The sequence below is a fragment of the Bombus terrestris genome, chromosome 8 (assembly GCF_910591885.1).
Source record: "Bombus terrestris chromosome 8, iyBomTerr1.2, whole genome shotgun sequence".
NCBI classification, from domain to species: Eukaryota; Metazoa; Arthropoda; class Insecta; order Hymenoptera; family Apidae; genus Bombus; species Bombus terrestris.
Genome location: NC_063276.1, coordinates 5,839,657 through 5,851,941, shown reverse-complemented (window position 1 = coordinate 5,851,941; position 12,285 = coordinate 5,839,657). Strand labels below are relative to the sequence as shown.

The window sequence follows — 12,285 nt, the reverse complement described above, 5'->3', positions numbered from 1 at the left end:
TCAAATGGATTACTTTTAACACGTATCGTACATTTAAAATGACTATGCAATAGAGATGCATTGCTATAAATATATTGCAATTTCTACGTACATCTTCGTCTCAGATAATACTTGATTATCTTGGATTACTTGCGGGATTACTTGATATCTTACGAATTTATCAATTTACTTTCATTCATATACATGATTTACGTTCCTATAATTTTAGATTCACACTCTTGTAAATTCATTTAGCGCTAGTTGACGAATGATAAAAACTCGTATAATAAGGAAATACGAGCAGCTTCAGGCTGACTGACTCTACTGTACATTATCCCTAACCTTAACTTAACATACTTTGTAGGAGATAATTTAATCTCAAATTAGCTTTCAAGTATCTGACGTACAATAAAATATCTATTTAGAGGTGGCGCCAGTATTTCTCCATTATAATCACAACAGCTGTGCTCCGTTGCAGCATCAATAGAGTTTTCTATAATAGATGTCCAATACTTTCGATACATGAGTCACTATACATTCATACATTGTATATGCATATATACATTGACGGTCATTTATCCACTATAATGGGATACAGTGTTACCAACCTTTTTCCATTTCGACGTCGTCTTTTGGTGGCATAGACGGTTCCCAGTTGGCTCATGGCGACCGGGTTGTTGGGTCCCGACGCCGTCGTCGGAGTCGGTACCGGCGCCGAGGTGGGCGTCATCGCGGGATCAACGACGTGGGGCTGAGGGTGAGAGGCGGTCAGGGTGAGCTGAGGTCCCGGGGGATAGCATGCCGCCGTCACGTAATCTGTCGCCGCGAGGGACGCGCTCGCTGGTCCACAAATCCCGGCGACCACCCCCTGCACTCCACCCCCGATGCTCGTCCCGCTACCACCGCCACTTCCTCCTCCTCCTCCTCCTCCTCCTCCGCCTCCTCCACCACCGCCAGCGACACCGACAACACCCCCAACCACCCCCAGCCCCGCCGAGGCGGTCCTGTCCAGCGCGTACACCGTGCAGACCGTGACGCTCTTCTTTGACTTTGCCGACGCTACGTCATCGTTGTCTGTCACTGGCTTGTCGGCCAGCTGCCGGCGTCGAGCTTTCCACTCTCGATCCCGGTGCTCGGCGTCGGGACGATGCAGCTGCGACAGCTGTTCTTCAACTTCAAACAACGTACCACTGATAATGGACACACTTCTCTTTACCTCTTTTCGCGCCTAAATGAGACTCGTGACTATCGAGAGTCGTTGCGACTCTGTATAACGTTTCGTTTGAATACGCGTAACTTTAGGTTAGAATCGATCACTTTCGATAACACTGTGCGAGAGTTACAATTCGACTTTCGTGTTTTATTTGTACACGCACGTAGATCTGACAATAATTAGTTTCAATTAACAATTAACGACACTGTGTGAGAGTTAGAATCCAATAGTAGGATGATTTTTGTATCTTCGTCATGAATACGCATACATTTACGATCGATTACTTGCAAAAACACCGCGCGAGAGTTAGAATTCGATTCTCGTATCTTACTTGTTAATACGCGTTTCGACAATACTATGCGATAATTAAAATTCGATAGTAATTCGGTTTCCGTGTCTTCCTTTTACGTAACCTTTTCAATGCGAAAATAGGTTACAATGACATTCTACAACACTGCTGTTAGAATTCGATGGTAATTCGATGATAATTCAATATTTACGACACGCGCGCTAAACTGTCCCCGTCGATCACTTGTTACGCAGTTCCGCGTCGATAAAAACGTAACTCGAACCAATTACGTATCGGCTACCGAGTTACCACTATTGACACAGTGACGGATCCCGTCGGATCACGGCAACGAAAAATCATCTTCCAGCGCGCGGGAAGATCTCTGAAACACTCTCGTGACCGTTTACGAGTTCACTGTCACTGGTTCGTCGGAGCGAGAACAATCGAGACATGGAACAGTCGATCACCGTCGTTTGGCGCGCGCATCACGCGGAAACGGTCGAACATCGACGAATGTCACTACACCAATTGATCACGATCCCGCTCCGGTTACTCTCGAATTTTGCAGCTCGTGCAACGTCGTGTCCCCTTGTGTGCAGCGCCGTTGCGACGTATTCATCGTCGCGTTCATCCAAAAGATTCTATCACAATCAACACTCACTTGATAAATATCCTTGCTCTTTAATTGAATGCAGTGTATACTCCAACTATACGTTTGTATAAATACAGAGGGTTCACATTCGATCACGTGACAATAACTCAGTCCTAACCTCAAAACTGTACCATGCATACACACTGCACTCGCAGGGTTGTCAGTACGATCGTCGACACGATATATTATTCGAAGCACGCTTTCTCGATCGAATCGCGTCACGTGCACGCGGAAACTGAACCGCGCATCCCTCTCTCACCCGCGAACACTTCACTCCCTCCCTTCGTCCTCACGACGTCACCCCCCACCTCTAGTTGCAGCTCGTTTCCCTCCCCCTTCTTATCGGGCACACTTTTTCCTCCGCGGTGACGCGACGCGCGTGAAAAACGCGGATTCGCGGCCACCGCCCGCGAACCACACGATTTCCGTGCTGAAAACCGAGAGGCAGAGGACAGAGGTAGAAGCTGAGCGGCCACGGAGAACCCGGTGTTCGCCTGGTAGAAGCGTATCGTGTACTGGCGGCCCTGCCGGGCGTAGCATAAGTCAGGAGAGACCGTGGCATAGATCGGAACGGGGAATCGGGTGGTGGTTGCCGGCTGGTGGTGGTAGAACTCACCTCCTCGGCCAGAGGAGTAACCTCGACGCGATCGTCTCGGATCGGCCGCCACCTTCTACCCCCTGAATTCGCCCCGTCACTTTCAGCATCCCTTCCATCGGCCATAGCCACTCCTACCAACCGACCTGGCCGACCAATCGTGCAACCAGCATGGCGCTACACAGCCCAACCCGCGTTGGTCGCGGAGATACCATCGTGCGCGTTAAACGATTACACCTATTCCATCGGTGATCGCCGCTCTTTGTCTAGCGTACAGGCCACTCCTACGCACAGCAGGTGCTCTCTGTCGCGCTCAAGGACGCGAAGCTGGGAATTTCGTTGGATCTAGTCGATGTCGTTTGTAATATTCCAAAGAGCACTGCTCGTTATGTTCGACGCTTCGCCCGGTTATCCGCGCTCGCGATCGCGCCACAGTGGTTTGGTCACTTGATCGTGAGTTGTGGCTATTCCTTAAGAAATTTATTTCGGTTAAGGTTCGATCGGGATTAAGAAGTTTGAAGCTTGCGAGTGGATTTGACTGCACATTTCGAAGGCAAATTTTGATTAGACTCTATCTTTTATATTTTTCATGATTATTGTGTACGTATGATTGAATATATTCGAGGATCAAATGGTCAATCTTAATGGAATTGATCAGTTTGGATTTTGAATAGTTTGCAGCTATAGACACATATCGATTGAAGATTTTCGAATTTTCTGTTTCGGTATCCACGCATTCTCCATCAAGTTAAGGATCAAAGTTAAGAATGAAGCGCAAAAGTAAGATTTTTATTAAATGTAGCTGTTTGATAATGTTTATGAATTTATTTTACGCTTATACAAGTTTGGTACAATTTCTCTCGGATGTTGCAATCTCATCTTAGATTTCCAAATTCTATTTCTGAATTAAAAGGATAAATACATAGAATTATCGTAATTCGATTGTTTGAGCCTAATGACGTTATTATATATACGGTTATGGTGTGAAATGATCCGACGGAATGCAAAATGCAATTCCATTTTTCACGTAAACGACTAAATTATGCAATATTCCTGTCAGATTAATTGCATAATTTATTCCAATGCTTTTCATATATAAAACACAATAAAAAGTAGCTTTATTTATTATTTAAATGAAATATTTAGCTCGAACAAAAATCTAGTAGGATATGTGCCGGATTTTTCACTCCATTCACAAGTTTATAAGAATTGTGATTTACATTCCCGGTAAAAGCTTCGTCACTAAAAACAAATATTACGTCAATATTCATTCACACACTCCAGATATTCAGACATTAACAAATATCCATTAATTTTCCATCGTGGTTTCGTAACTCCAAATACAGATCAAGTATAGGTATCTACCAAATATTAATTTTTCCAACTCAGAATACCTATCAAAATTTTTTATCAATATTTACCTAATAATTATCTGACTAATTAAAGTTATCCTATGTTTCTTTTTTTCACAAAATGATCAATTCATCAAAAATTTATGATTCATCTTTAACAAAAATTGCTTCTTCTAACTTTTTTATATTCCAATCGTCTTCCAATAATAATCGTTTACAATTATTCATTTGCCTCAATTCCGCAGTGCAAGTCCACAAAAAGACCAAATCATTCCAAATTTCCCTAATCTGTTCGATTCTCTTCCTTAATATTCCAATCGTCTTTCAACGATAATCAATTATCGCCAAACATTTTTCCGAGTGATTCTTCGCGCGCGTGCGATTGTTCCTAACACACAGTCCTTATCAGAAGAGGATTCTCTTCGTGAGTGTAATCAGATCGTGAGACAGGAGCGATATCGAGCAATTTCGAGTCGTGTAACCGTGGTCCGTGACATGTCGTCGATATCAGGGTGACATTAAGCTCGAACCGATCGCGTCGCGATCACTGGGCACACGTTGCACACATTTTTCAGCAATTGCGGCCGATATCACGGTGGGCTTCGCCGAAAACAGATTGCGAATAGGTCGAAACGTCTCGGTGACATGCGATTCGACGGTCTATTTTATCTTCGTCGTTTTAGATCGCACGATATCTGGTCGCAGGCTGGTCCCTCTGTGTTATTGGGAGAAAATGTTCGATGCTCAGCATGGGGAAAACGATTCTGAAACGCGCTTTGTATTATCCCATCACGTGTCGAAATCGAAGTTGCATGTGTGGAACACATACGGGATTGTCTCGATCGCTTTTTGTTAGGAATAAATCCAGTTTTAATGTGTCCGACTCCATCCTTTTAATAATGTACAGGCTGTAGATGCTTACGCATTTATGCCAATTTTTATATGCAAAAAATGGAAAAGGGTAAGAACGAGTGCAAAAATGGGAAAGGATAAGAACGAACGCAAAAGTATAGAAATAATCAAAACTCTGGTATGTATAAAGGTAAAATACATACATTTGGAAGATGATAGATTTTTTATTGGTATCAGTATCGGTATAAAACGTGTTGCATAAACACGTTTACACATCTAGTAACATAATTGTATATGATAATTGTATATTCATTGAAAATACGGAACAGCGATGATGATGAATGATAGTGATCTTCTTGGAATAAATGAACTTATGAAAATAAATCGTTTGTTTCTGGAAAATCAAACATTAATCGTGTGTGCTTATGTAACGAAATTAAGAAATTACCTAACAAAAAGTGAAACTGAACTGAGGCTGATATCGAGAAACTTTAGAAGAAACAGGATAAATAATTACTTATATTATATTTTATATATAATAATTTTATATCATATAATATGGCGTGTAACAGAGTATGGTTTTTAAATTTAGAAGACCTGACAAAAGTCTCGCATAGGGACTTCAAAGGTCTTGTTACAGACAAAAGGATACCGAGAAAAGAGAAGGATTATAGAGATAAGTGATCAACATCGTCGTCAGCGGCATTACGTAAAACATGTTCGCCTCAATTTAAACTTTTCAATGTCTGTATCGGATGGTTTTTTTTCCTCCAACACTGTTCATTCTATAATGCATGGCTACAATTATCTGAAAAACATGTAGAACTAATTATAAGTTACCAAGGCTTTTCTACAACTGTTTTTTTCTCGCAATTGCCTTACGTACTTTTTGCACTTTTATGGATTATTCCCTACCAACATCTAGCTCAAACGCGTTCAGTCGATTTATTTCAGTACTTAACAATATATATTCAATCGAACATTAAAAAACGAGAATGTTCGGACGACTGTTATCGTTATATCGTATAAAGGAATTCTCTTTAAGCAAAATACGTTATCCTTATTGCGAGAGAAAAAGGATGAAAGGATACGCATTCCACCCTTTGCTAGTATAATTACAAGCGAAATGACGGCCATTTTATTTATTTACTGGCAGACGGTGGCTATAGTAGCGGCGGTCTTATTTTAATAACACATTACACACCTTCTTGCGAAAAATCCCATTCGCATTAAGAACTCATTTCACGCATGCATTTCAGGCATGGACGCTACCGTTCGAGGAACTCCTTTACACGCAACAAAAGCGCCGGCTCCCTCAGCTGACTATCTTTCATTCCCTTTCATTCCCTTCCATTCACCGATGCCCATTCGATTCTTTTCCCTTTCATGTTCCTTCACGGATATAATTGCGCACCGATTCCTACCTATACCTACTTCAAAACATACCAGATAATTGAAAAATTAGAAAATTGTTTAGGTCCCTGACGTTCGACATTTTGTAAGTTCTTGGACTTTCATCTTATTCAAGATTTTTCGGATGATAGGTATTTAAGAAGATCTCGAAGATTGCGAACATTGGGATATAATCAGGAATGTTCAGAGATTACGAATTTTGGGTTATTTAAGGGATGTTCGAACATTTCACGAACTTTAGGATATTTCAAGGAATTTTTGAAGACTAGGTATGAATTTTCAATTATTTTAAAAAGATTGCAAATTTGGCGGGATTTTGATGGTCTTTAAAGCATTTCGATATTGAGATGATACTTTATCGAAGAAATTTCACGTTTTTTAGATTTATAATTATTTCTCCAAATTTCTATCCTCTGCATCGAACCGGATTGCTGCTTGCTGTTTTCTTCTACCATCTTTCTTCATCTGTCCACATCATCTGTGCACATCCATAATACACCCGCGCTATGGGCCATTCGTTTCGTTTCATCGGTCTGGGTCACGCGAATTCAGCCGCGAATCTTGTTTACTTCTTGAATGAAATCGAATTCTCATAACTCTTACTTTCCTCTTTTGTTACGTGCAGCAATACGCCTGTTAATTCCTTATTTTTCATGGTTTTATAATCTCTTTGCTAAAACGTTATAGTAACACCTGCATCTATACATCGTAACAAACGCTGATCGGAGACAATATTGGAGAATTGTGTTTATACTGTGTACAATTTCATACGGTAGATAAATCGTAATACGATAAATTGCGGAAATTCAATAAATATATCTACAGAATATCTCGTACACAATTTCCAGAGGTAATGAATTTCAAAATCATATACCTACTTATAATTAACGTGTAACAAAGTTAGTTTCGCAATGTAATGACGTACAATTTATTTTCTCACGACGTAAATTATTTATTTCTTATCGAGATCGAAACATCGCAAATCATATTTCACCTCCTTCGTATATTTATCTAATTACTATTTTCATTAATAATCACTTTCCACCCATTCATCTCGTACACGTCGCTTGTAGTATTTTTAATTAAAAAAATATTTAACATTATCGAAGAAAAAAAAATCCCTCAAAAAAAATTGAATAAAAAATCCAAATCGTTTCGCAGAAGAGCATCACTATGAACGGAATTCTCGCGCCATCTGCCGTCGCCACGAGTTACCAATCTCCCTCTCGGTAATTGCAGGATTACCAACCGGTAGGACCGAACAGCGGAAGTGGAATGGTCATTCCCAATACCGGATATCAACAGGAGCCATCAACTTCCGTCGTAAACGACATTTGTCGGAAAACCGAGCGAGTCACGTTTCCACGAACTAAGTTCGATTCCACGGAATCTCGTTGATTTTCCAAGTTCTATGTCTTGTACGATGTGTTTCAAGGCGTTTCGTTTGAAATACGGCGCTGCACGAAACACGCCGATCTGTCGCTATTCCGTGCCTTGGATAATGGACGACCGGGGATAATAGGCCGCCGTGCAACAAAAGCCTGGCTAACAATGCAAAACCGAGGCTTAATTAGATAAATCATTGTTTTGAGACGTAAACCCGCAATCAGGGCCCACGAGCGGCGGCGCAATTGATGCCGCGATACCAGCGACACGCCGCGCGCACCGCTCGCGTAATTGCGTGCTATGAATAATTACTTGTGCAACGGACGGTCAGGGGTAGTCAACCACCGTAATGTTGTGTAAAACCGGGTTCAATACAACTGAGAAATAGCGGGGCGTATCACGTGGCCGCGCCCCGCGTTGCACGATTAACATCGTCCTCTCCACTCGCCAATGTGCTAATCGAATTCCATGCTTACAGTTCGTACGATTCGTATACTTTTTATTTGGGCTGTAGAATTTTTTTTAATTTCGAGGGACTTTCTTCAACCTTTTCTTTCAGCAGCCGTCTAAATTTTTTACTCGAGTCGCCGGTATGTTGAAATAAAGATGTTTGAAACGTAAATACTCGCTGAATTGTATGCTTTGGTCAATCGAAGCAGAGATGCGTAAATATGTATTAAATTTGGAACTTGAATTATTTTCGCGTTGGAGCAAAGATAAACGTAACTAAATTTTGGGCTTAGTTACGTTCTTCCACTCGAAAGTAAAAATGAATAAGAAGAAAGGACGCTCTCTGGTCCTTTGATTCTGTGGGAAAGTTGTTTGTTTGTTGATTGGCGACAAAATGGAGTTCTGAGTACTTACATGTTCCAATGCTAATTTTCTCGCGGAAGTACATACTCCTCGAGGCATCGAGTTCCACGAAAATCGAACGATTACTCATACGTTTCCATTTATCCTTCAAGATGATACTTTGTACGTAATTCCTCTCGTGGAGGTTGCGCGCTGAAGTTTTGCGTGCTTTCAAATTACCAGTTTCCACCGATACAAGTCTTAAACCCGACCTTATGCATGATAAACGAAGTATCTCGTGTTCGAGGTAATCGTCAGACATTGAACTTGTACAGCTTTTCTTGTTTTTTTCCTTACAAATAAATCAAAATTGCAATTAGAAAATATTTCAAAAACAAAGGCACATAGAGAAGCGCTATACGATCGTCGAATCTAAAAGACAGTGTCTACCAATGGGAAACGAGTGTCATTAATGTTGCTTCCCCTCGACCATAATAATTGCCGTCATTCTTCAAATTCAACAATCGCACTTTTCCATTTTAATTAAAATAATTAGCACGATAGGATCGGTTATTAGCGGCAGCGTGGTTATTTTTATCAAACGAAGAAAAGAATGGGGTGGTCGCGAACGGAGGAGATATTGTTTTGATGTCGGTCGCTAGAGCCGCGCCATAAGTCAAAGGCAAGCGGCATGTCAAACGAAACATTGAACCATGCCACCAACCGGACCCCCTCAAATTAGCGGCAATGCTCGCTAGCGGCAGGTCTTGTTGAGGACATGCGATCATTGGGACAAGTAATACGCGGTTCGGGGTACGTTGAACCTCAAAACGACTAAACGAAACAATTTTAGATTCATGGAATCACGGTGCTACGATTAATCCAGTAACCAATGTATAGATCTCTTCGTAGAAGAATATTCAGAACAGGGAACAAGGCAATCAGCATGCGAGTTGATACAAGCAACTTTAAGAGTTTCAATGGTTGCAGCATGTAAAATAATGGTGAAATAAATTTCCTAGGAAGTTTGTTGTTTGCTACTTCGCTTCCAATCCAAGCCTCGTGTTTCACGAGGTGTATTTCCATGCCGGTTAAAATATTGGAGTTCGCGTAAAAATGCTACTCCTAAACGTTTCATAGAATACCATTAGGTACAGAGAAGATGCTTCTCAACATCAAAGAACATCGAATGGCCGAACAACATGTAAGATAAGAAACTTTAGAGTTAGCTTATGGCAAAGTAAATTCTCTAGAAAGTTTGTTACTTGTTGGATCCCTTGCAGTTCAAACATTATGCTCTTCAAGGGTCGTCTATATACGTACACGTATTTCCACGTCAGTCAAAACAGGCGATCTCTTGAAAATTCTACTTTGAAACGTTTCATAGAATACCAGGATAGATCGTTCTGAACATCAAAGAACCGGTCACCGAGAAGAAGATCCGCGTCTTCTTCGGTACCACGTGGCGGTACGCGCTAGACATTTATCTAATTGCTCGGGGAGCAACTACCCGGCCGCAGAAATATCATCGAAGCCCCGGGACGGTGTGCTTCGAACCGATGATTATCCTCCGGCTTCGGGAGAGGGCCCGTGGAGAGCGCGCGTTACATTGTTATTATAATGAAACAAGGATAAATACAAGCCGCTTGTACACGTGATCGGTAAAATTACCTTCTTATGATGATTTTCGTGGCGGTGGAATCGGTGGCGCGGCGCGGCACGGAGGGGCGGCAGCCAGCAGCCGCCACAGTTCGCTCGGCCCTCCGAGAAATTATCAGAAATTATGAGCGAAGAAATTGGTAGTCTAGCCCGCGGTTGATTGACAGCCGGTCTGCCTGCCAGCTCTCCCTTGTTGCTTACCCTCCCCCCCTTTCACCCTCTCTACTCCCTTTTCTCAAGCTACCAACCTTTCACGGGATTACGCAGACGTCCCTCCCGATTGTCCCTCGGGACCGCACATTCTCTACGATCGCGAACCCTCTTCCTTCGCGTTTTTTACACGGAGAAACTCTCGTTTTATTCTTTTCCTCGCTCGCTCGTTGCTTATTTCAAGTCGATATAGTAATTTGCGTATGTAATCTGATTCAGGTTTCATAAACTTCTTTTTCCAACTATAATAATGCTGGTGTTATTTACGCGTATCAGCGTTCTTTTTCCGATTCGAATAATAGATACCGTTTACGTGTATACTGGAGAAAATTAGAATTTGGGGATGATACTCTAGTTCAAGCTGGGGCACTATGTCTTTGTTCTCTTTTAGCTGGCAGTAGATTCTTTAATCCCTTAAGGGCCACCTAAATTGTAGACTTTTATGCATTTATAGGGAAGAAAGTTCAAAACTGTATAAAATTCAGACAATATATAAAAATATATAAATAATAATAAAGTACAGGAAATGCAGCGTCCATTATATGTGATAAATGAAACAAACCTCTGCCCAGGCTTTTATATTTCTATTCATAAAAATATGAGTTTATATGGCATTGACTTAGTTTGAAATGAAGCAAATTTGACACGCAATCTGCCTAATTGATCGGAGCTACATCCTTAAAGGATAAATACGTGCTTTTTGAATTTAGGAAATACGAATCAGAAATAAAAATTCCACACAGTTAACCATTATAAGTATAACATCTGTCGTCGCAACATTGGAACGCGGTTCAGCTTTAAAATACGTAGAAGAAATAGTTCCACCGCGAAAAACCTGCAGAACGCCGGGTTCGGTAATTTCGCAGTCAAGTCGAGCCGACATCTGCGACGAGCAGACGTGGGTATTAAGTGCGAAAAAAATTGTAATGCGACTAATCGATTCGCTGGAAACGAGTCACCGACATTGCCTGCCTTTTCTCTTTCTTCCGCGTACTCTGCCTCTTCTTTTTACCTTTCTTTCCTCTACTTTTTTTCTTCAATTCCGTTTCATAGCTCGCCGCCGTGTTACACGAGCGCGGAAGAGAACGAGAAACCAGAAGAAACACCGTGCAGCGTGCACGCGATGCGCATAATTCCGATAATCGGGACTTTATTTTATACACGCCGCGCCTTTAATTGTTGTTTATTATTGCAACGCGAGATTCCGCCGCGATACAGGGATTTCAATGCTTCCCGGGTCGTACAAACACGCGTTTCTTCATAAAACGAAAGTCGATGCGAATTCATCGGGACGCCTCGTTGAATTTCCAAATCTGATCTTCCTGTTCCGCGCCAGTCTTCTTTAAGATTGAAACCATTTTGAAATTCGCGGGCCTGCAACCACTTTCGTAACGCACGTGCAGCAAGATATAATTTTCTCCTCGATTTTCATAGCAATCCCGTATGAAGAATAAAACCCGTAAAAATGAATATTTCCCCATTTTCGTTGTATAATACGAAGAGTTTTGAATTCTTTCCGATCCGGTTTCGTGCGATCCACGTGCTTTTATGTAACTTAAGAAAGTTAAAAGCTGTGTAATGATGGTAGATTTACATGATGTTAACTGCAACAGATTTTCTTTTCTTTTTTTTAATACGAGCATAAATGGATTCGTAGGTGATTAAGAAACAAGAAATGGAAAAAATCGGCAGAGCTTGCCATGGCGTCGTGGCACGAACAAGATGGCCGCGTCTTGCATCGCGCTCCACTGCTTGCAATAATTAAAGCATACGTTCTTGACGCAAGAGTTCTCGCGAACCTGGTTTCTTTTCCTTTTTGCCGACATACCGATCGACGAACGAACGTTCCCGCTTGCAATTCCTCTTCCACTCGATGCCTTCACTGACTCGAAA

At 41.6% G+C, this 12,285-nt stretch overlaps 1 protein-coding gene across 1 annotated transcript in view; it reads right to left on the bottom strand.

Annotated features, from left to right (window-relative positions):
• LOC100648283 (aryl hydrocarbon receptor protein 1) overlaps window positions 1–870 on the bottom strand; it is a 159,787-nt gene extending 158,917 nt beyond the window's left edge. The window contains exon 1 of the mRNA XM_048408168.1: window positions 588–870. Within this exon, the coding sequence (XP_048264125.1) occupies window positions 588–709 (122 nt within the window). The 5' untranslated portion in view covers window positions 710–870. The remainder of the gene's footprint in view (window positions 1–587) is intronic.
• Between the last annotated feature and the right edge of the window lie 11,415 nt (window positions 871–12,285).